This window comes from Lissotriton helveticus, chromosome 8, assembly GCF_964261635.1.
Source record: "Lissotriton helveticus chromosome 8, aLisHel1.1, whole genome shotgun sequence".
NCBI lineage: Eukaryota > Metazoa > Chordata > Amphibia > Caudata > Salamandridae > Lissotriton > Lissotriton helveticus.
Window position 1 is genome coordinate 35,894,822 of NC_136069.1, and position 25,915 is coordinate 35,920,736.

Sequence of the window (25,915 nt, forward strand, 5' to 3'; positions counted from 1 at the left end):
CCGCGAATAACTCACAGGAGACGCTGAAGTACATTTAACTGTGGAAGTTATTAAAGCAGGTGTGCAGGCGCCCGATTGCTATATCCTGCAAGTGATGGCTTGGGAAGACTACATAACGGTCAATAAGTTTACCGATACTACTACATTATGTAACCATTAGTGGGTCACTTGTAAATTCATCAAGTAGCTCAACGCTGCATACAGATCATGCCACACAGTTAAACAATCAAGACAATGAAAGCAGGCCAGTATTTGAGACTCTGCCAATAAGTGTGCCAGTGATAAATGAAGATAGCGCTGTATGTTCCTACATCCTGATGAGGCTATTACTAAATGGTGGCTAATGTTGTAACACCCTCAAAGCTGAACACGAGAGCTGATTAACTGCGCAACACTAGTTACGCGTCTCCTGACCAGTCCTACCAGCCCTACCAGTCCTACCAGCCTGGTACATAAAACGAGTGCTTGGGAGGCCTGATCTCAGATAAGAGTGATACAGAACCAAATATCTTCACATCTTCTCATCGCCTTGTCCTTAAAATGGGGGATAAAGAAAACAGGAAGACTTCTAAGCAGCTGAAAGCGGAACCACCACTGCTGCTCTCACCTTTCAAAGGAAAGAAGGAATTCGGCGAGGCCATGGAACTCATTCTAAGCAGACTGGAGGAAGTCCAAGACCTGGCCAAATCCACTAAAGAAGAAGTTGTCGCGGTCAGACAGGACATTAGGGATATCAACTCTAGGTTGGCAGAAACTGAGAGCAGAATAAGTAAGTTGGAGGATACTGAAAACAAAACCTGCGGAGCCATTAAAAATCTCACCCTCAGCTCTGACCACCTTTCCAGGAAACTAACGGAGTTGGAAGAAACAGGAGGGGTAACCTGAGAATTTTTGGTATTCCAGAGAATTCGGAGGACTCCCATGGCACATGCGTAGCCTTTCTCGAGCAATGGTTTACACAGGCCACGAACCTCACTTTTGCCCAACCACTGGAGTTCGACAGGGCTCACAGAGTTCCCGGGAGAATAACAAAGGATCAAAAAGGCCCAAGAGCGATTATATGCAAACCCCTGAGGTTCCAGCACGTCGAACAAATTCTTACATTTGTCCGTAAACATAACCATGTTCTATGGAAAGGGCACAAAATATACATATCGCAAGACTATTGTAAAGAGACTATGGATATCAGGAAAGCATTTCTTGCGTTGAGACCGCAACTGAAATCATTGGGCCACCAATATGGATTCATTGGCCCTGCGAGATTTAAAGTGGCAATTAACGGTGCAACCCATGTTTTCTCTGACCCACAAAAACTCAGACGCCTAATATATAACCAAGACGACGGGAACATGGAAATTACCTCACCGGAGCTAGTAGGGGCGACGGCATCTGACTACAAGTGATCAGCTACCAATGGAATCTTGAACCCATATTAACTCTGATTTTACACAGTCCTAGTGCGCTCTGGCCTCCAGTTACCCGATAACAGTTGCATTTATCCTACACACAGCTGTCTGCATCCTGTGTTATGGTCCTTAACTCTGACCACTATTTGCTATACCTAGGCTACTGTACCCACGATGTGACTGCCCACTGCTAAACAGTATGCTCGGTTCTCCACTCATTGTTTAACGCTCTAAGTTTATATGAAAGTTGCACATCTTATTGACCTAAAGTAGGGTCTGCCTGCCTGTTAGAGCAGATCTACCTGTCACTTATAAGAGGTTTGTCTAAACAGTCTGTTGCAAGATGGAAGTGTTGGTTCCTTGATGAGCTACGACTTGTCTGCAAGTTAGTCTCTCTTGTTCAGATATGTTAATGCAGTTCCTAAAAGTAATTTGACACAGTGAGTTGCTTGGAGGCGATCTCGTGGTCGTTCCAGAGTCGCCATGTTTGTTTTCTACATTTGGGGTGGGAGGGGAGGGCTGAAGGAGAGGGTGGGTGTGGGGGGGGGGGGTTCCAGGGTCAGGGGTTGGGGGGAATGTTGTGTATTGCTTTTATTTACACTCTCTTTATTTTTTGCGATACTCTTTGCTGTGTTTCACGAATCTTCTAGTGCTCCTGCATACTCTGGTGCCAATACCTATACATTGATACAAGTGCTCCGCGCACACACAATCCACCTACTAATACAGTTCGGAAAACCTCCAATAGTTATTGTAGTTATGGCCTTGTCTACGGCAATCAAGTTAGGAACCCTACTCCCACTATGGGGCTCCTCAGCTGTAATGTCCCGTGGGCTGCTGGGTTCAATCTCTTCTTCTAATAGATTTGAATTTGCTACATGATGGCAGCCGCCATTGACACACCTATAGGGGCAGCGAAAGTGGGAAATCTTAAAATTCTCTCATTAAATGTGAAAGGCTTAAATCAGCCGGTTAAAAGACAGAAAATATTAGACTACCTACGCAGGCAAAAAGGAGACATAGCCCTACTACAGGAAACGAAGCTAGAGGCTAAACACTTCCATACACTACGTAACAAATTCTACACAGAATTTGTAGGATCTGAAGCCATCGCCAAGAAAAACGGGGTCGTGATACTAATAGCAAAAAAGGCCAACATAGATATAGTTTCTTCCTCAGTGGACTCAAAAGGTAGATGGGTGACGGCGAAATTAATTAAAGATGACACTGAATTTTACATTACAAACGTATATGTACCTAACTCGTACGAACCTTCATTCTGGTCAGGATTAACAAAACAATTGGAAACCATTCCGGATACAGCGACCCATATCCTCGCTGGTGATTTCAACCTACCGCTAGATCCCACCCTAGACAGAGACTCTAAGTGTACTTTCCGACCCAACAAAGCCCATAAAGACTTTACCAGGCTCTGCAGCAGATTTAACATGATAGATACATGGAGACTTCAAAACCCTGTTGGTAGGGACTATTCCTTTTACACCCCACCACATGATTCTTTCTCTCGAATCGATTATTTATCCATTACCAAAAATGCTATAGCCAGGATTGAACACACAGGTTTTGAACCAAGGGTAGTCTCAGACCACTCCTGTATCTCGCTCACTATAACTAATGTAAAACCAATGTTGCGTCAATCAATGTGGCGACTTAATGATGCCATACTCAATGATGGGAAAAACAGGGACACCATAGAAACAGCCATTAAAGAATACTTGATAATCAATAAAAAAGGGTGACACCACTGATTCCACAAGATGGGAGGCTCTTAAGAGTACCATTAGGGGCCTCTTAATAAAAATAACGTCTGCTGCAAATAGGAATCACAATGCTGCTCTATTAAAACTGGAGGAAGACATATCACAACTCCAAACTGAGTATCTGAATGATAGATCTGCTGCAACGCTTAATAAACTAACAAACCAAAAATATACTTACAATAAACTGAGAAGTGAAAGAGCAGGAATCTGGCTGGACAGAACCAAGAGGTTTAAAATATGCGAGACTAACAAGGCAGGAAAGGGGTTGGCAGCGTACCTTAAATTTAAAATACAAAAAAACATAATCAACTCCCTGATGGACAACAAAGGAATACCCAATTCAGACCCACTCAAAATAGCGGAATTGTTTAACCACTTGCATGCTAATGACAAGGTGAACTCGTCATGAGGCACACTGGAGCTGTGCTCATGACAAGGTCAACTCGTCATGTATAATGGGAAACATAAATCTCCAGCACGGGAGGGGAAAACCCCTTAGCAGCCAAGTGGTTAAAGAATTTTATGAGAAACTTTATGCCAAAAATAACAAGGTAGAGATAGAGAAGGTGGGACACTACCTCACGAAATGTGATCTACCAGCACTCTCTGCGTTGGAGCGAGAGACCCTCAATAAGCCGATTTCTGAATTGGAGGTCTCAAGTGCGATCAAATCACTTAAATGTGGGAAAGCTCCAGGACCGGACGGGTTTACAGCAAGGTTTTATAAATGTTTTTCTGCCTCACTCACGTCACCAATACTAGACATGTTCCATGAAATAGGCGAGACAGGGGAAGCGACAGGAACACTAGCTGAAGCAGTCATAGCCGTTATCCCTAAAGAAGGGAAAGATCCTAAGCTCCCAAAGAATTATAGACCTATCTCGCTAATTAACCTAGACTGTAAGCTTCTGGCCTCAATATTGGCCCAACTAATACAGAAAGTCCTTCCTACACTTATACACCCCTCACAAGCTGGCTTCCTTTAAAGTAGGCTATCAAGTGACAATACTAGAATCCTGGCACATGTCATCGAAAAGGCAAGATTTCTATTAACACCTACTACAGCGGTAACACTTGATGCAGAGAAATCTTTTGATAAGGTAGACTGGTCATATCTAGAGTCCGTCCTGCACAAGTTTGGCTTAGGTCCCTTTTTCATCAAAATGGTAATGTCACTATATGCCTGCCCTACGGCGAGGGTAAGAGCGGGAGGGGCCTTTTCGTCACCATTCAAACTACAACAAGGAACTAGGCAAGGTTGCCCCTTATCCCCCTCTCTGTTCCTATTGGCGATAGAGCCTTTTCTTTATCAAATCCACAACAATGATAAAATCCCAGGGATTCCATTTAATGATTGTATTATTAAACTCACAGCTTATGCTGATGACGTCTTAGTGCTCACTGAAAGAGCTAAGGAAGCGATACCCGCCCTGCTATCCACCATACAGGAGTTTTCCGATGTGTCTGGCTACTCCCTGAACAAAGACAAGACTGAGGTCAAGTTGTTGAATAATATTGGTAGTAAGGACATACTAGGCGACTCCGGGCTTCCCTGGCAACCCAAGAGTTTTAAGTACTTGGGCTTAGAATTTGAAAAAGACCTAATCACAACCCTGAAAATTAATGAAGGACAACTTCTTAAGAAAATAAACAAACTTCTCGATGGATGGTCTCCAAAATACCTTTCGTGGTGGGGAAGGGCGGAAACATTAAACATGATGATTATTTCCCTAATTAACTACTTAGCAAGCATGCTCCCAATGACTTTTTCAGAGGATTTTCTACAAAAGATAAACAAATTATTCAGTACGTTCTTATGGCAAGGGAAGAGACCCAGAGTGGCTATGAAAAAACTACAATTGGCTAAATTACAGGGTGGCCTAGGCCTTCCCAATTTTAAAAACTACCAAACCACCTTTTTGTGCAAACAGGGGGTATACTGGTTTGTTAAAACCACAAGCTATACACCACTATGGATTGATATAGAGAAATCCATCATAGGCAATGCCCCTCTCCAGACGATTCTCACCATGGACTTGTCACCTCGTGCATTCCAAGTACATTCTGCTTAGCACTAGAAGAGCCCTCCTTAGATTAAACCAAACACACAAAACTGGCTTGCAGATAAAAAAGACGACCTCTTCATCCCTATGGCATAACCCATCCATCAGGATCAATGGGAAATCACCCTTCTGGGAGCACTGGTCAACTAGCGGCATCAACATGGTCTCGGACTTGTACGAAGACCAACTACCGCTACCGTTCTCCACGATCCAAGACAAATTTAGCCTTCAACCAATAGACTTCTACGCCTTCCTGAAATTAAAAGCGGCCTTGTCCACCCGATCGTTTGCACCCTCAGATCCTTGGCTGAAATTAACTCTCCCACGCCTACAATATGCAGGTCACTTTGTCTCGAAAGCTTATAAAATGCTTTTACCTACGCTAGGCAAAGTCCATAGAAAGACCGAGCTTAAATGGGAAGAAGAACCTAATAATACGGGAAAAGACCTCGATTGGGATAAAATTCATACTTCAGCGCTTACACATAAAGTCTCCCCGATTCTCTCACAAACAAAATACATGTTGATCAACAGAGTTTTCTGGACCCCCCAAAGGCTATTCAAACTGAAACTGAGAGACACCCCTACATGTTGGAATTGTTCCTTAGCTGAGGGAGATCTACCACACATGCTCTTCCATTGCCCCTTACTACAAAAATATTGGTAAAATGTCTTTGACTGCATTGAACACATATTTAAAATTAAACCAACGAGAGAATTTATTTACGTTCTGCTAGGTGCCATAGAGCCAACACTTGCAAGGGAACATGACCGCCATCTTCTTGACCTGCTACTCATACTAGCGTGCAAAGTTGTCCTGTGCAATTGGAAAAGTACCTCGGAGGTCTCATTCAAACAATGGAAAGAATGGGTGTCATTCATCAGAGGGTCTGATAACCCTGCTTTACACTCCTCTCCATGGCGTGTATCCAACAAAAAACTGTGGAGTGCACTTGACGCTTCTTCCTTCTCGTTTGAACCACCGTGATAGCTTACTATAATGTTTGTGTGCCTGACAATCTCCTCAAATACTGTTCTACTTAACAAGAACATTACTGGGACTCCCTATTGTAACTCCATACAGTTCACCGGACTGACACCTATGGCATCAACACCTGCAGTAGAGCCACCTTGCAACGTTGTATGCATTACATTATCATATGTGACTCACTAACATTACACCTGATGAAACACAATGTATGTTTGTTATACTACTGTTTTAGTTTTCTTTTGCTTGTCCTAATGACTCCCATGGAGTGGCGTAATTGATATAACCCCTGTACTAGACACTGCCACTATGACTCAAGACGTCTTACATGTATGCTTACCTGTACCTTTGATGCTAGATCGTATATTTACTTTATTCATAATTATGTCATCTGTCTTATATGCGCTATGTGACCTGACTTTAATCTTATGTCTTTGCTTAGGTACTGTATATCTTGTACTGTGCCACATTACTTTACTTTACTTAATTGAACATGGAATGACCAATGTATGTACGTTTCATTGTTTACACCTTATTTATTTTCCTTTGCATGTTTCGTTACTTTTCTTGCTTAATAAAAATGATTTGAACACAAAAAAAATATTTCAGCAGGTCAAACCTGCCATAATTTCTACAGTAGAAATATGTACGTTATTTACCATACCTTGTGGATTTTGGTGTATTAAACACCAAAAGGGGCAAGTTATTCTCCACAAACTCTTAATAAGTGCTATCTATTGCAGCCGATAAATAACATACTCAGTGGTATCATTATTTATCAGGTGCGCTAAATGGAACCTACACTGGTAATCAGGGCCTTTGAATATTAACACAGACCTGCACATTCACCGCTATAATGGCGTGGGTCTCCATGATCACAAATGAGCACCTTCTTACTTGAACATTATAAACAGAATCTGAGGACCAGGGAGTCCTAGCACTCAGAAACCCACTAGGAATACATTCTACCACACCCCATGCAGATGGGGGATAGCAGATTCTCATTTAATCAGATGCTGAAGCCAGTGGATCTTCTGAAACCAAACATGGGTACACCAGATCAGTGCCAATCTAAAATGTTATACAAGTAAATGGGTGTGATGAAACAAGAAAACACAGATACAGAGGTAGGAGGTTACAGCCCTGGACACAGCCGGTAGCAAACCTCTTCTACTGGACCTGAAAACTGCCCGTACATCATGGATGGGAAAAACAACTAATTGATTGTGCGTGTAGACCATGTAAAGGAGAGAATAGACAAAACGGGAGTGAGAATTGATGTGGTGGAGCGAAAGATAACTGACTGTGAAGATATCGTGGCAGTATATAACATTCAAACATAACATTCAACTAACCAAACGTAGTAAATGACTGAAATCAAAACTAAAAATAGAAAGATTTGGAAGTTCGCTCAAGAAGAAATAACCTCTGGCACTGGGCATCCCCAAGACCAAAGTAACACATAGTGTAAAACATCACTGTAATAAAAGCTGAATCCAGGGGCGTGGCCAAGCCGGCGACCAAGATGGCCGCTTGGCTGTGAAACTCTGGAGAATTTGTCCCGATAAACGGATGCCTGCCAGTACTGTTAAGTGCTCTCTGTTTCCGCATAACGCATGATTGCAATACTCTGATTGCATGGGGTCTTGATTATATGATCTAATGCCGCTTGAGATCGCCTATCAGCACCCTGACAGCAGTCGTGGCCTGACGTAGCCTTTGGAGGCACCGTGGTGACAGGCACTAGGGCTATGATTTCAATTGTGCAGCAGGTGCATTAGCACTGGGACCAAAAGCTCTAGGCACCTCACTAAACCCAGATTACTGCTCTTTTTTACAACTAAACAGGCAGTCACAAGAGCAATTATTCCTCAGGCACTGGGTTCATGGTTTGAATTGTTCAGCAAGTGCAGTGACACCAGGCCCACAAATTGAGACACTCTTTTTCTTACGTTAAGGCTATTTACAAATACTTATTTTACCTTGGCTGTGCACATTTTAAATGTGCTTGTTTAACTCTGCTTTAGTGGGTGGAACTTTTAACCAATATTGTTCCACTAATAAAATAGGTTTTTTTTTCCGTCCTGTTTGTCGCTAATAAAAAAAAATCTGTGTCATGTGTTTGTTGTTTGCGCATTATGTAGCATAACACGAATTAAGTGATTGTAGTGCTTTACATGAGCACGCTCCGTAGTGCTCTGTAGGGATGTTTTAACCTCCTTTATCTGTTGGGACAGTTTCTGTATAAAATTACAGTGCCGACAACTACCGTTGAGTCTTGGATTGTAAACACAATCATGTGTCTGTTCTAAAAGTATTCCTTGAGTTTTGTGATTGCAGCTTGTACCTTCGACTGACCGGGAAGGGAGGCTGTGTAGTTTCTAGAGCATTGGATTTGAAAATTCCAGTTGCTGTGCATTGTTGTCACATTGAGTCAAAGCTTGTCTTTGTGCTCAAGCGTGTTTGGTGACAGTATGGGATTTGTGCTGCTGTTCTATTTTCAGACAATATCTATTTTTTTGGAGTAATAAAAAAACAGTTTTTTCTTCTTTGGTGTGGGTTCTACACTTTTTTAACACCGAGCGTTTAGCTTAGTAAACAAGTCGGTGGTAAGACTGGCTTTTTTTCGGCGAAGTCCTTTACAGTACTGATTGTACTGTCCTAGCACCAAAAACATGTTATATTGTTAGTTGGCTATATGAATAAGCAACGTGGTAATTGAGCGACACTGTAAACGTAAGCAGGAGCTATTTCCAAATAGTGAGAATGTTGCCATTAATTTTTCGGTGGATGTTAAATGCATTCATAATATTTGTATACTTTTAACGCTTGGTATTTTAGCTTAATAATTGCTAAAAATTGTTTGAGTTCTTCATCATAATTTAAACAGCCTCCTGTATTGTCATTGTTATGTAATATAAATAACATCAATTGCACATTTGTAAAACAGGCAAACGCTTTGTCTACTTTGGCTTGCTTTATGCATGCTATTTTAGCTTAATAATTGCTAAAAAGGGTTTGAGTTGTCCAAAGTAATGTAAACAGTGTCCTGTATTTTCATTGTTATATATTATAAAGAACACCAACTGCACATTCTTAGAACGGGCAAAGTGCAGTTATCTAGCAGCATTAGGGTTATGATTTCAATTGTGCACCAGGTGCAGTGGCACCGGATGTATTATTACACATGCCTTTTAAAAAAATGCAATGTTTGTTACAACATACAAACTTAAAAAAATATAGCACAACAATTGAAAATTTCACAGTGTACTGGTTAAATAAAGAACACATGCCAATAACAATGCAAGTTTATGTTTATGTTTTACATTTTTTTGCAATAATAAAAAATTGTGCAGTGCAAAATAAAAATAACTAACAGTAATTTATAAAAACTTGCTCATCTCAATAAAACAATATTACTTTAAGAGTGTTTCTTTCACACATTACACACCTGCTCAATTGCTACTTTGAAAAATGTAAAGTCATTTTATTTGTTTATCTTAACAATGGACAATTACCAAACAACTCCTTTAATCTAGTTTTCGTAACCATGTTTTTTTGGATGTGAAAAAACAGTGCTTACACTGTACTTTTGTTTTTCATCCACCATTTTACCCATTCTCCCCATAGCTGCACCACTTTCAAGCCTACTTATCAGGGACATGTTTATTTTTATATTTGTGCTCCACCTTTTACCTAATCTCTCCACTTTATGATAACCCTAGTAACAACAATATATTGCCTTCTTGTACTAAAACAAGTCTTAACACTTTAACAGTCTTTTTGTAACATATATTGTACAACTACTCAGTAAGATATAACTTGCATATTAATCACCTAGGCAAAACATAATACATTTACTAATGCTTGTTCTTTCATATGGCTTTCTTGGGTGATTGAGAGTTTTCCGACCAATGGGAGGTAGTGTGGGTGGGGGAGGGATGATTTGGGCATACTTTTATTCACAAAACTGATCAAGCATTAGCAGATTGCGAAGCACATCACATGATCGACATGGTATTACAACACTTGTACATGGTATCCATACTCACCCTCCAAAGATTGTGAAGTGTACGAAAAAAGTTCCTTACAACTCATATAAAGCTCTTCTCATGAAATGTAAAAAGACTTTTCTGATAGAGACTTCTAGCTATGATATATTCCTTGTAGCGAGACAGCTTATTCCTCACATTGTCCTAGAAAATGACATTTCAGCAGTGAACCTTTGCACACAAACATGCACGACAATGTTGGATTAGTTTCTCTGAAACTACTTTGTATACACATCCAGCTTCGCCCAACATTATCACGATGCCTTGAATATCATGTACTAGGCCTCTCCATGCACTAGGTACAAAAGTCATCCTATCTTCATTCACAACGCGACAGGGCTATCCATAACATCACTAATCTAGCATACACATAGCAAAGATTGCTTTTTAATATTAATATAGGCATCCAGATAAATTGGTATAGGAGGCCCTTCTGCTGACACCGAAGGTCCCTGCATGTGGAGAAATCATCATGCACTGGTCTGATATTATGTGAGGGGTGTCCAACTTGAGACCAAGACAGGGTCCTTCACTCTCTCCTATCAGGTAATGGGGTTGGATCGTCCCTTGGAGGGGCTCTTGGCTTTACACCCATACACATTCTAGGTACACTCAGAGTACAGTTTGCATCGTAGAAGTACATTAGATTATTGTATTTTGCATATACGCCTGCATATATTCATTGCTTCAGGTGCTTCTAATCTCCTTTATTTGCTTCTATCTCCTAATAATTGCAGCAAAAGTATTTTATGCAAGAATAACGTTGGTTCAATAAATATTATTGAAAACTGTATGTTTCTCTGAGTACAAGTGAGCATGAGTGACTGAGCGAAAGATTCTGTACTGTTTCCACGATTCCTGAGTGGTTAGGATTGTCATGTTCAACTGTTTGCTCCATGTAGGCTAGAAGGAGCTTACGGTGGCACTTAGAGCTAGCTGGTATATAGGCCAACATATCCTGTGGGGGTGTCCAGAATCAGTCTTGACACCAAGCCCTTAGTTTATGTTGTCCAAACAATGCGCAGATCCTATGGATTAGTAGGAACTATACGACAGCTGCAGATTGCTTACCTTAGAATATTCCACCAGGTGTCAGACTGGATCCAGAACCTTTTCAAGCAGTACCTCTGCACGCCGGGTGGTGGTGTTGATTGGCTCTGCGTCAGCAGGAAGTGAACTGCGTGGTGCCTATATGGGTGCCACCCCAGCACGTTGCCCTCAGTTCTTTTCTTTCTTAGGAAGTCACACAGATCAAAGAGTCCTTTGTTCACTTTTGGACAACTTTTTTCCACATTATTTTGACCCTGTTTTTTGACACTTTGTCTCCCACTTTGTTTATGGATGTCCCCCAAAAAACTGGTGGGGTTAAGCCCTGTGGTCTGTCTGTGACAATCCCCCACCTAGTTTGCCTTTGGTACCTTGATTGGACCACAATCTCAAGACTTGTGAGGACCGCCGCCCATGAACTCTAAGTCGCTGAAAGAGCATTCGTTGAAGCTTGATACTCTCGGTCACTCAACACCTGTCGACTCCGCAAAGTTCCCGGTCATGAGGAAAGACCCAGGACCATTTGCTGAGACGTTCCAGGCGCTCATCATCTCTCTCAAAGTCATTGGGTAAGTCCCACAAAAAGTCCAAAAAGTCAAAGAACTGGAAGCGCTCTTTGAGTTTACAGAGCTAGTCCAAATCTTCAAACAGGTTGTGAAAAATAAAATCACTCTAGGCCCATCTCCAATATGGAGCCTGCATGTGGGTCTAGTGCACATCTCTCTGAGGTTCCTTGAGCCGGAGTGCTGCATCCCAATTACAAGATTATTATGATGCGATGTATCTTATTTTTGGGCAGACCAACCCCTCTGGAGTACTTTTGCCCTTCATGGTTTTGGTGTCAGTCAGGTCCTCTAGATCCATTTCTGGAAACAGAACAACTCCGAGCATAAGATCGCAACCTTCCCCGGAGCCCGTTCCAGCGATGTTGTTACTTGGCAGTGCAGACCCCTTAATCTTACCTGATACAAAATTTTATTAGGAAGATCTGAGGATTCTTATGACTACACCAACCTCCTTTATGAGACAGCAGATAGCTGGTATGAGGAACTGGCAGATGGCAGTGGTCTGGACACCTTCTCACACTCTGGCCGTGTCTCTTCTAGTGTGGGTATGGAGAAAGGTGCTTCCTTTGCTAGGGTGGTTAGAAGGGTGGCTGAGGTCCTGGACCTACGCCGCCCCCTGCAACATTTGAGACAAACATCTTGACAGAGGTGCTTCAACTGGGAATTGGACCCTCAGAACCTCTCCTCCCTTTTAACAAAACCTTCACTGATGTCCTGCTCGGAGCGTCGGCCAAGCCCTGCACAGAGGTGACTGTGCCGAGAGCAGTTGCCCCTCTTCACCCCACTCCTAGAGACCCAGCTATCCCCACACAGCACCCAACCCCAGAAAGTTGGGTTGTCCAGTCCTCTATAGCCAAGATCAACCCTGGTACGTTCCCTACCAAACCTCTAGATTGGGAATCCAAGAGGATGGACACCTTTGGCAATAGGATGTTCTTTTCCACTAGCCTTGCACTGTGGTCAGTGACCACTGAGTGCCTTTTGGGCTGATATACCTCATGGTTTGGGATTCAGTTGCAATTGTGTGCTCCTTGGCCTGGGACGAGGCCCAAGCCACACAAATTATTGCCAATTGCAGAAATGAAGCAAAGTTCACCATTTTGCTGTGAACTGTATATGACTGACTTGCTAGGCAGAATAATTGTGTTATCAGTAGCACTCAGACACCACTCCTTGCTGACATGCCCTTCGATGGTACCCGCCTCTTCCGCAACAAAGCAGATTTAGCACTGGAGCGCATTAAGGACAGCTGGGCCACCGCCAGGTCCTTGGGCCTCTCCTTGCCTGATGCCAACCCCATTCCTGCCCAACCACCAAGGCCCAGAGGCGCCCTAGTCCTTTTGTGGCATCCACGGACATACAGCTAGAGGTCCACCCAGGCAGCCACCCCTCAGCAGCCGCACCCTCCAAACTACTTTGGTTTGCCCTCAAACTATCATGGGCATCCAGTTGGCAGCGAGAATTGACCTCACATATCCCGCTGGCAGTCTATTACATCGAACAAGTGGGTACTTCAGATTGTTCAGCAGGGTTACTCTGTCTCCGTGGTACAAACCCAGCCATCAATGTCACCATCTTTAGACTGGCTGATGGAGGGCCACCTGTACTGGCTCCGTCAAGAGGTTCTGACTCGTTTGGACAAAAGAGCCATCGAGAGGGTGCTGGCACCAGAAGTAGTTTGTGATTTCTATTTCTACTACTTTCTGGTGCCCATGAAGGACGAAAGCCTCCACTCTATTTTTGACTTGTGCCCTCTCAATTTCTTCCTGAGTAGGAGAAATTCAGAATGCACACATTAGCTCAGGCGCTACTTGCGGTTCAGGAGCATTTTAATTTAGCTCGGCTCGGCTCCTTTATAGCCTTAAGAGCGCTCCTTAGGTGCTCACCACCGCGATGGCAGTGATTGCAGCCCACCTGCGAAAGTCGATGGTTCCATTCTCCCCTATCTCAAAGACTGGTGACTAAAGGTGGACTTTGCCCTAGGCCTGTGGTTCCCAAACTGTGCGGCGCGGCGCCCTGGTGCGCCGTTAACAGTAGCCAGGGGCGCCGCCGCACTATTTGGGAAAGATGTCATCTGGCCTCGTTAGGCCCCCCCTGTGCAGCGATTACCGGCGCAGATTCTGCGGGCTCCCCTCCTCAGCAGCAGTGAGCCGACCCCAGACATGGTTTGCAGATGGACTAGCGCTAGATGGCGCTGTGTGTCAGGCAGGAGATAAACACAATCAATTGATGCTACGAGGGAATCACCAAAGAGCAGTGCAATTAGAGGGGCAAGTAGCCACATACACCGCCTCGGACACTAGCAGGCACAAAGCGAGAAAATGTGTCAACAGGCCTCTGACAACTCAAATAAATAGTGTTTTCTCTCACTTAGCACCCCTATCAATCCACATTCATCTCCCTTACCAGGAATTCTTTTTAGATCATCATTTCCTCTATTTGTAGTCATAAAAATACTGGATGAAAAGCTTTTTGCCTATTAATGACTTCTGACATCACCTTTTCTTTTTATATAGCGCAAACATTACCCGAAGGTGTCAGAGCGCTTTACATAAGAACCAGTTGCGATACATAAGGACTTATGATTACATGCGTTACATAAAAGATACAAGCAGAAAAAAATTGCAAATGTACAAGTTATAAAGTCACACAGGGAAGAGATATAAACAGAAATAAATTGCAAATGTACAAGTAGTAAAGTCACACAGGGAAGAGACAAATAGAAAAAATTGCAAATGTACAGGTTGTAAAGTCACTCAAGGAAGAGATACAAATGGATAAATACTAAGAGTCACATAGGAATGGTAGAGAGTGCAAAGGTCTACTGCGGTGGTTCCCAAAGTGTGCGCCGCGGCACCCCGGTGCGCCGGTAAAAAAATGGTGGGGAGCCACGGCCAACTGCCAATTAGGTCAAGGGAGCCACGGGTCAAAAAAGTTTGGGAACCACTGCCCTAGGCAATCGTCTCCCACCTCCAGACTATGGCAAACTAGCCAGACTCACTTTGGTTCACTATAAACATGCCAAAGTCTCACCTGACTCCCTCTCAGATGCTCCCTTTCATCGGAGCTATTCTGGTTACAATGCAGTTTTGGGCCTATTCTCCAGAAAACCGAGTCCAGGATATTCGGGCTATGATTCCGATGTTTCAGTCTCTATCCATAATTTCAGTGAGCCCTGAGGCTGCTCGGCCTCAAGGCTTCCTGCTGTTACCACAAGCATATTGGAAAATGCATCTCTGCATTGTGACCTGAAGTCCCAGTGTGCGTGTCAGGCCCCACAGCCGGTTACGCACTGCCTTCTCCTAGAAAGACGATTTAGACCGTATCAATGGTACAAAATGCCCATGAAAACTACATTATACGGCATGCCTAGCGCGAGTCACGCCTCACGTGACTCTGACGCTATGCGCTAGTGTCCTAACACGTTTCTCATGACAGGCTTCTTTATGTTCATTTTTTTGTTTCCTCATTTTTTTATTTTTTTTATTTTCCTTTAACCTCCTTTCTCTTCCAGGTTTCCCTTAATGGAAAAACGTAATTGCCCGTTTTTTACAATTCTAACAGTTACACCCCCCAGTCGTTTTCTACATGAACCAGGTGAACCACTCTTGAAATGGTGTTTATGGTATGGATCCTTTAGTGCTTATCTAGGAGCATGTGATGGTCCTAAATGCAAAGCAGACAGAAAACACAGTCTTTTGTATTATTACTTAGGTGTAGAAGGTTAGAATGTATTTGACCACTTGCCTGAGTACACAGGCCATGACAGCGAAGACCTTGATGAATTTCAATTATCCGTGAAACGATTGAGTACGTACTTTGAAGGAAAAGTCTATTTAGTAGTACACAGACACAAGTTCTTTACGCGTGTTCAAGGACCCAATGAATCAATTGATTCCTATGCTACTGCTCTAAAAATGTTAGCTCGGTAATTGTGATTTTGATCATTTCACTTCTCAACTTATTAGAGACCAGATTGTATGTAGATATTGTTATCATGCAAAAATCCATCTTTGGACAAAGCTATTGATAAAGCAAAAGGTATCAAAAGTTCACAGCTTGATGCCAAGCAGTTAGAGGTTGCTGTGCCTATTGCTGGATTAGCTAGTGTCAATTCTGCCGCCAAAACCTCTAACATGTGCAACACCCGTGGCTCTAGTGTTAAAGGGGTGAAACTAGTGCTAGAGGAGGCAAAGGTATAATTTCTGTACACAATTTCTCTAAATTGCACTGTTTTAGATGTGGCTCTTCTACTCATGTTTCTAGGTTTAAAAATTGTCAGGCGGCATCACAAGAATGCCGGAAGTGTAAGAAGTCAGGGCATTTTGGCAAGGTGTTCAGGGGTGGCAGACGCGTACCTATCAGGAGTGTTTAAGACTGTGCAGCATGCTATGAACAGGATATTGTTGAAAAAAGGTTGAAGAGCTGCATCTATCTGTAGAGTGTGTTAAAATGAATAACGTCCAGACCGACAAGAAGGTTGGTGATCCCCTGGTACCTGTAGAAATTGAAGGGTGTGGTATTCCACTGCTCATTGATTCCGGGGCCAGGATTACTATGATCTCAATTGACAGATACAAAGAGTCTGTTTGGATTGGGCTTGGCGCCCTCTGTATTTCAGAAGGTGATGGCTAGCATGTTCAAAGATGTACCCAATGTTCTGATTCTACAGGATGAGATATTGGTGCATACTGACACACAAGAGAAACACAATGAGATCATTGAACAAGTTCTTCTTACTTTACAAACGAATGGTGTAACGCTCAGAGAGGACAAATGCGTCTTTGCTGTGAACAAAATCGAATATTTAGGTCCCATTCTTTCAGATGAGGGTGCAAACCGAAGCCCAGCATCGTTGAAGGTATTGTCAATGCTCCCCATCCCGCCAATAAGGAACAACTAAGGTCTTTTATGGGGTTATACGAACTCTATGTGAAGTTCATAAAAAACTATACTGATCTCACAGAATATTTTCTGAGCTCTACTAAAGAATGGTGCAGATTTTATTTGGACATCCAAGTGGACATAGCTGTTATAATCCTTAGCAGTGAAATCTTATGTAGGAGCCTTGTTTATCATATCAATGGACAAAGTCAGCAATGGATAACCTACCCCAGGGACTTATCAGCAAAGTCACATAGGTCCACCTGTGTAGGAGCGACGTACATCTTTAACTTGATAGTAAACCTGATCAAATATTGATCAGATCACACTTGGGGTACAATTTCCCCACAGTTCACTGTCTCAATTGGAATAAACATGAGGTCCAGCACATGGTCTTTTTCATGTGTAGACCTCAGAACAGTGACTGAGCTCTAAGGAAGCCATCCCATTAATACATTTAGAATCCAGTTGACTTCACAGTGATTCTGCCCATTTAGTAAGAGTCCCCAAGCGCTATGACGTGACAAAGAAAGGAGAACATCTACAAAGGAATCTACCCAGGTAACTAACCTAGTGGGTGGATGATAACAATATTTTATATTAACTTTGAGGAAAGGAGCCAGACCATAGACCTTCTCTTGTAGGCTTAGGGATAAATGCACAAAGCTATTTTCAAATGTAAACCCCACAATTTGTAAAATCATAGTATTTGCAACTCAGGTATGGGTTTCAAAGAGGGCAGCAAAAGATTTGAAAAGGACTGCTTCCCCTTTCGGAATAGTGTCAGGCGATGGGACTCAGGGTGATATGAACAACAGGCAAATGAACCAATAGGGGCTATGCCCCGAGGTTTAACTAAACAGGAAAACTTTCCTTTTTTTTAAAATTAGTTCTGATTTATTTAATTAAAACTGGCTGCTGTTTAAAAGAAAAAAAAGTTTCTAGTTCGGTAATGCAAACACAGGCATGGTGGTCTCCTGTTTGTACATCACCATCCCTGTGTTTATATCCAATCACAGGAGGGCACAAATCCTCCTAACCTGCCTAAATAATATATATTAGACAGGTCGCTCTGCGACCAATTACTGCAAAGGATGCATTCAAAGAGACGATGCACAAACTGAACAAACAATGCACAAATTGTAATCGCTATTCGCAACTGGTCTATTTGTAATTCAACTCCTTAATCTCTTAAGCAACAAGCATTTGCAATGCAATAGGTCTAGCATCGACATTAGTTTGAGTTATTGACATTGTAAATGACAATGTTTTTTTTTTCTTTTTTAAAGTCGACCTACGGGAGGGTTGGCCGTTCATCGAGCAGAGCAGTGCCCCCACGTGCCTGCAATAGTAGTGGCGTGCTGATGTGGGGGGTGCGGATGAAGCGCTTTCGGCTTGCAGCGTAACGTTTCCAAGTGGATGGTGTGCCGCCGTGATGAATTGGTGCTGGGCATAATGTTTACTTTCCCAGCTGGTATTGTGCTGCGTCTGTGGCACCGAGGTACCTGAGGCAGAACATGGTGGGATGCCGGAAGGAGGGTAACGAGGATGCAGGGCCCTCAGATGGTTGGAGGGTGGGGTCGACGCGCCATGGCGGGAACAGTGATGCGTCGGGCGGGTTGGACGATGAGGCAAGGTTCTATATAACCATGGTGCCTATGGTGGAGCTCAGGAGAGCTTAGCCAGGGAGGGAGGAAGGAGCGCGGTGCAGGGGGAATGCAGGGGAGGCTGGAGGTGGATCGCGCAGGTGGAATGCAGGGGAGGCTGGAGGTGGGTTGCGCAGGTGGAATGAGGTGGGTTGTGCAGATGGAATGCAGGGGAGGCTGGAGGTGGGTTGTGCAGGTGGAATGCAGGGGAGGCTGGAGGTGGGTTGCACAGGTGGAATGCAGGGGAGGCTGGAGGTGGGTTGCGCAGGTGGAATGCAGGGGAGGCTGGAGGTGGGTCGCACAGGTGGAATGCAGGGGAGGCTGGAGGTGGGTTGCACAAGTGGAATGCAGGGGAGGCTGGAGGTGGGTTGCACAGGTGGTTGGGGAGCAGACTGGCACCGTCAGGAAGGGGCGGGGCGCTTGTGGAGCGTGGGGATACACGGGCCAGTTGCTGCGGTCCTGTGTTGTGATGTCACCCATAGTCACTTCGAAGCGCTGTGGGATCACAGGAGTGAGAGATGATGGTCCCACTTCAGTGCATTATAAAGTGGATCTGGCATTTATGAACCAGAAGCGTCAGTACATCTTTGCTATAGGAGGGCATGGAGCCGAGGTGCACAGGGGGAGGGATTAGGTTTGCAGGAGAGGACGAGCTCATGACTATTCCCTAAAGCACCGATTGATGCAATTGGATGGTTGTGCGTTCTACTGATTGGCTACAGCAGGCTCAAGCTTGCAGGACAGCGTGTGATTAGCTGCAGTATACCCTATGAAATAGCTGCACTGGAGTCATCGTCAAGCAACTATTAGACACGGGCGTCTTAAAAAACAAGAGTCACCAAATAGAAAGAAAATGGTGGCCCACTTTTTTTTGTTAGTTAAATCTTGGCACAATACCCCCAGGATCTGCTGCCCAGCACCACCAGTAAAACACACAAGATGATGGATGGAATGTTGCACATTGGCAAAACATTCACCCCCAGTCACAGATCTGGGTTTAATCCATTGATATTTTGCTCACCACGCAACCCTAGTTCAAACATGGCCATATGCAAATTAGTCTTGACCCTGTGCCTCATGGGAAGGAACAGTTCAGCCCGAACTGCCAAGCCATGTCTTCCCTGGACCAGAATCAAGCATCCTAGGACCGGTTTCTGGCTATCAGCCGTCTTCAGCCAGGATAGCTTGACTCCAGTGGCGTAGTGAGCACGGGACCCACGTCTGGGCATACCCTTCCCACATAGGGTGAACAGCAAAACACACAAGATGATGGACAGAATATTGCCCCACCGAGTCACTAGTTCAATAGTACTTAGTAAATTAGTTTACTGCAAAAACGTGCTGGATTTTACTGCAAACGCACATCCCTCTTCCATGCGCCCAGATTTCAGAGTCTGCCCACTCATTGGGTAAAGAAGTTCCCTGAAAAGCCATCTGACGAGTTGGGAGCACAAGAAGAATACATACAGCACCAGAAGTGTAAACAGGCCCGTCAGGTCACTACACCTTGGACTGTACAATTCGCGTTTTCCTTCTGGCGTGTACCATCCCCTCTTCGTCACAAAACAGCTTCTTTGCTGAAAACCTCCCTTTTCTCCCACTTCTCTATTCCATCATATCCAACATGATGTACCACACCTGACCTTTTTGGGGGATTTCTGGTCCAAAAAAGGCTGTGCTGCTTCTGCCGACACGAATGAATAAACCCAGAGGATTTTATTCTAACACTGGATGGTAAGTGTCCAATCGAGAAGGCATTTCACAGCTAAAGGCCTTCGGATAATCCAGATTCCCCCAACCCTCCATCCCCCAGAAGCCGGAAAGCTGCTCCCACCTCTCCGGATCACGTGTTTACCCAGTTATCCCTTTAGATTACAGGTTCTTTATTCTGAAAATTACGGTCACATTGAACTGCAATCCAACTCGCACTTGGTGTGAGCCACGGACTACAGCTTCCAGAATGCACTGCGTTAAACTAATAACAGCCCCGCACTATGTGACAATAGCCAGATCATATTTCATCCAGTTTTCCGTTCTCAAAATCCTTGTAATCTGTACCGCTAGGCCAGTTGTGAACAGGGACACCAGCTCCCAAAATGCACTGTGTGGTTAAATGAACGCCTATGACTCAAATGATGTCACTACAGATATGGAGTCTTCCGTTAGCCTTAACCAAATATACTCAATATTCGATGCAGAAATTGCGCAAAATGTGCATTCTATTTAATAAAAAAATAAAAAAATGAATAATATATGATGTGAACTCCAAGTCACTGCATGCGTCACAAACTATTGTCCGTGCTCAGCCCCTGTGTACGGCAGCATCACCATGGTCAGCCACACCACAGGCCTCGTCCATGGACAAGGGCTTAGCCCCGCCCAGGCGCAACACAGTTGTTGAGTGCCTCGGGATACCTGCTCATACAAAAGGTTTACTTGTGTTCCATTGTCTGCTGCTGCGACCATCGCTTTCGCTCCCACACACACTTCCTATTGCGTTGCAATACGTCCCACCTTCGCACTGCAGGCTCAGTGCGAACACAAACCCGTCAATTAACAGGACCTTAGGTAACCGGTGCGGACTGCACGGGCGGCGGCACCTGTTCATGCACAGAGTGTACAGGCTGGTTGATGGCAGAGTGGGTGGGTGCAAATCTATAATACATTTTACACTTGAATAAAAAAATAAACATGCACCTCAACGTTTCAATCCTTTGTTGCAATTTTAACATATGCTAAGAAATCTGTGCATACTGGTGCTGCAGCGAGCACAGACTGTGGACTCCCACCCGTTGGCAATCCATTTGTAGTATTTAACAAGAGCACAGGCGCTTCTTGGTGCTTTATTGGGCATAGTTTGATAAACGCTACTTCTACAATGTACAGCGAGTTTATTTAACTTCTGTGTAAGAGGAACGGACTTCAGCACAGTGAGAACCCGCTACCTCAAGTCGTAGGATGGCACACTGCCGCGCTCTTTGCTGAGAGGATTAGCATATAGTGCCTGCCGTGTCCATGCCTTGTTGAGCTCCAGCTGGTTTTCTCACTGACCGTGTGCGAAGTGACCCAGAATCACTGTGTCGGTCTAACAAGGTGTCCGTCCTGGGCACTGTTAAAAGAATGTAGCATTTATCTGTGTTGGAGCAAAGACTAGAAAAATAGACGTCTAGGTGAACAAGCCTCTTTCTTTATGGCCGAGAAAAACATCAGAGCCGACAGCGGGAGCAGCCTCTGCCTGTGAAAGAAAATAAATAAGTAAATAAACAAGCGCGGCTGAAGCAGACTGCGCTGAAAATGATGAACAAAGCGGTACAAAAGGGGGTGGTGATGGACAGAGCATCTGAACCAATCAAACACTCACACCCAGTCAACAGATCTGGGTTTAATCCATCACCGTTCTTTAGCCCACTCTGCCACGCCAGTTCAGACATGGCTATATGCAAATCAGTCTGCCCTGTGCCTCATGGGAACAGTCCAGCCCGAACTGCCAAGCCATGCCTTCCCTGGACCGGAATCAAGCTTCCTAGGACCGGTTTCTGGCATTCCAGCCGTCTTCAGCCAGGCTTGCTTGAATCCAGTGGCAAAGTGAGCAAGGGACTCACGTCTGAGCATACCCTGCCAACTTATGGTGAACAAATCGGTACAAAAGGGGGTGGTGAAGGACGAAGCATCTGAACCAATCAAACACTCACACCCAGTCAACAGATCTGGGTTTAATCCATCACAGTTCTTTAGCCGACTCTGCCACCCCAGTTCAGACATGGTCATATGTAAATCAGTCTGACCCTGTGCCTCATGGGAACAGTCCAGCCCGAACTGCAAAGCCATGCCTTCCCTGGACCGGAATCAAGCTTCCTAGGACCGGTTTCTGGCATTCCAGCCGTCTTCAGCCAGGCTTGCTTGAATCCAGTGGCAAAGTGAGCAAGGGACTCACGTCTGAGCATACCCTGCCAACTTATGGTGAACAAAGCGGTACAATAGGGGGTGGTGATGGATGGAGCATCTGAACCAATCAAACACTCACACCCAGTCAACAGATCTGGGTTTAATCCATCACCGTTCTTTAGCCCACTCTGCCACCCCAGTTCAGACATGGCCATATGCAAATCAGTCTGACCCTGTGCCTCATGGTAACAGTCCAGCCGGAACTGCCAAGCCATACCTTCCCTGGACCGGTATCAAGCTTCCCAGGACCGGTTTCTGGCATTCCAGCCGTCTTGAGCCAGGCTTGCTTGAATCCAGTGGCAAAGTGAGCAAGGGACTCACGTCTGAGCATACCCTGCCAACTTATGTTGGATACTTGTAAAGCGCACTGTTACTCTACCCGAGTGTCCTGGCGCTGTAGACCGCTGGGGAACACGTCCTGGTTTTCCCTGTGAGATGGTCCCTTTTCTGGGTATCTCCAGGGTGAAACCAGGCATCCCCGGCGTCTGTGGGGGGCCGTTGTAGAGATGAGGCAAGCTTAATGCCCAGAGTTACCGAGTGTGTTCCCTGGTTAGAGTAGGCACTGAGGCGAGAATTATCGAGTCCGTTGACCCTGGTCCAAGACCCTGCCGCGTCGGGAATTGAACCCTGGTCCCAGGCCGTTCTCTGCTTACAGGTCTGCCGCCTTATGGTGAACAAAGCGGTACAAAAGGGGGTGGTGATTGGCGGAGCATCTGAACCAATCAAACACTCACACCCAGTCAACAGATCTGGGTTTAATCCATCACCATTCTTTAGCCCACTCTGAGCATACCCTGCCAACTTATGGTGAACAAAGCGGGACAGACTGATTTGCATATGTACTAAGAAGCAACAATATATTGGCCCCACATTACATACGATACAGATCTGGCAGTTAGCTAACTCACGTCTGGGATGGGCAGGGGTGCTCACCAAGGCAACGCCACTGTGGTATTCACAGAAACTCGGCATGCTTTGCTTTCACCCGGGGATTGATAGGTGGGATGTCATTGGTATCTCGACAGTCAAAGATCTGGTTAAAAGAGGAGCAATTCTCAGATTCGAGGAGCTGCAAAAGGCCTACCACTGTGCCCCAGGAGAGATTTTTAGGTATCTGCAAATTAGGCATGCTTTGCAGGTGGCCTTCCCTAGCTGCGAGGACATACTGGAATCCTCACCCCTTGAAGATCGCTTGTTGGATGGGTTGTTGCAGTACAAGGCGATCTCCTTGACCTATAAAAAACTTAGTAATAATTTGCCTGATACTTTTGGAAAGCTTAAGGAGCACTGGGAGGGAGACCTTGGGCCGATTGATGAGGAGGGCTAGAGACAGGCGCTAATGTTGCCTAGAGAGGCTGCTATTACGCTCAGATTCAGATTAATACATCGGATTTAGACAAAATGACCTGTGTCTAAAGGGCTGCGGGCATCCGGCTACCTTTTATCATATGGTGTGGGAATGCCCCGATTACTTACCGGTAATCTTCATTACTCCGAGTATAGTCTTCCCCGCCACATGACTAACAAAGTGAACAAAGTGAGCTTCAGCTCCACACCAGAACCCTCCAAAGGAAAAAGTCAGCCTCCCATGCCTTCCCAATATGGCCGACCCATTACACCCCGGACCTCTATAAGAGGCGGGCTGGCCCAACCAATCAGCCTGAAACTACCAAGCATAAACATGAAGCCGATAGCCAGACAGGGAGGGAGGGATGGGAACTCGTGTGTTGAGGAAGACTATACTCGAGTAATGAAGATAACCGGTAAGTAATCGGGGCATTACCACCTCATTAGTCTTCCTCGCCACATGACTAACAAAGTGAGCATATACCAAAGCCAAGCGGCTTCATGGAAACCCACAAGAAACCAACGGACCAGGATGGGACCTCCACGGAAGAGGACAACCAAACAGGCCAGACGAGCAGAAGAACCACCCAAGAGAGGCAACCACGAGCCATAAGAACCAGCCCGGGACTGAAAGACAATGGAAGGGCCAAAAACCAGGACCCCCGCGACACGAAGTGCCGCCAGAAAACCTGCCCCCGGGAAAGACCAAAGGAGCACAGAGAATGCCCGGCACCAGACTGCACAGAGCCAAAAGCAACAGCAACAGGCCCCAGAAGAGAAAGCAGCAATCCACCAAGACAGCCCAATGGGCAGCCAAAAGTGAGAGGGAGGGCAAGAGCCCACGATACAGAGGGCAACCCCACCACAGCGACCAACAAAAAAGGCACCGCAGTAAGAGAGACGCAGTCCGACAAACATAGCAACACTGCAAGGGAGGCCAACACAGGGACCCCCGGAAAGGATCGAGACCACGAGAGAACAGAGGCAGGCACAAGGCAAAAAAAGACCCAGGAAGTAGCCGGAAATGACACAGAAGAGACCGGGCCACCGAGGGAACACAATCAGCCAACCAAGAAGTGCGGAAGGCCCAGAGGCCCGTCCAAGGAGGCCGAAGGGCAGAAGGGACCAGGCCAAACTACCGGAAAGGAAGCGAATAGCCATCAAAAGAAATCAGAGGTGCCCACCTCCGTACAGGAGGAACAAGAAACATCGAAACACCAGGAATCGAACATTCAACATTGAGGGGAAGAGTATAAGACCACAACCAATCAGGCCACGGGGACTCACCCAGAGGGCCCTAAGTATAAAGTCACCGTTTGAAAACGTACCACTAGGGGATACTTTTACAGCATGGGCCGGATTTGAACCCTGGTCAGTGAGGGCGGACACCACCAAAGGTACAAGACTCACCTTTGAGCTATAGCTCCATGGTGCAGAAGAAAAAACACAGAGCCCGACGGAAAGGACACGCAGCGCGGCGGGCCAAGACCGCCGTCCCAGGAACGCCCCACAAGATGGAAGCGAGCCGCCAAAGCGAGCACCCAGGAGAAACAGGGCGGAACAAGCCCAAGCCACAGCAATACTCCCAGAGAGCCACAGAACTAACAGGCCCCGGAACCCCAAATCCTGGGGGAGAAAATGCGGACACAAAGCTACCATGAAAGCGCAGGACCCCGCCCGGGAGAAGAGAACCGTGAGGAACACCCCCAGGCACCCAACAGCACCGCCGGAAACAAAAACCAGCAAGGGAAACCCAGAAAGCAGGGGCAGGACACGAAACCTGCACCCACATAGGCCCAACACGGACCAAAGAGAAACATTGCCCAAGCCAACCAGTTCAGCAGCTCACGCCAATGGAGAAGCACACAGGCGAGTACCACTAACCGGAAAAAAACCCCGGACAGTCCACAGAGTCCGTCGACCCAGAACCCCTGGAAGGAAAAAGGACCCCAGGAAAAAGCAAACCCGGATGGCCGAGGAGAACCCGACCCAGGCACCAAGAGGCCCGACCCACAGAGCCGAAGGAGAGCAGACGAGAACATGAGCTGACAGGGCGGTACGGATGGAGCCAGAAGAAAAGAGACCCAGGCAAGAACTGCACCAATGCGCCAAAAGGTCAACAGGGGCGAACCCCGCAAACACCCCGGAGCACGAAGCAGGGGAGAAACCGCCCAGGAGAGCAACTAGAAG

The 25,915-nt window shown here is 45.4% G+C and overlaps 1 protein-coding gene across 1 annotated transcript in view; it reads left to right on the forward strand.

The window, feature by feature from the left end:
* The window catches only part of LOC144773689 (uncharacterized), a 275,311-nt gene that overhangs the window by 50,737 nt on the left and 198,659 nt on the right, over positions 1–25,915 (forward strand). The window contains 2 exon segments of the mRNA XM_078658839.1: positions 16,576–16,764; positions 24,215–24,913. Coding sequence (XP_078514965.1) covers positions 16,576–16,764; positions 24,215–24,913 — 888 coding nt within the window.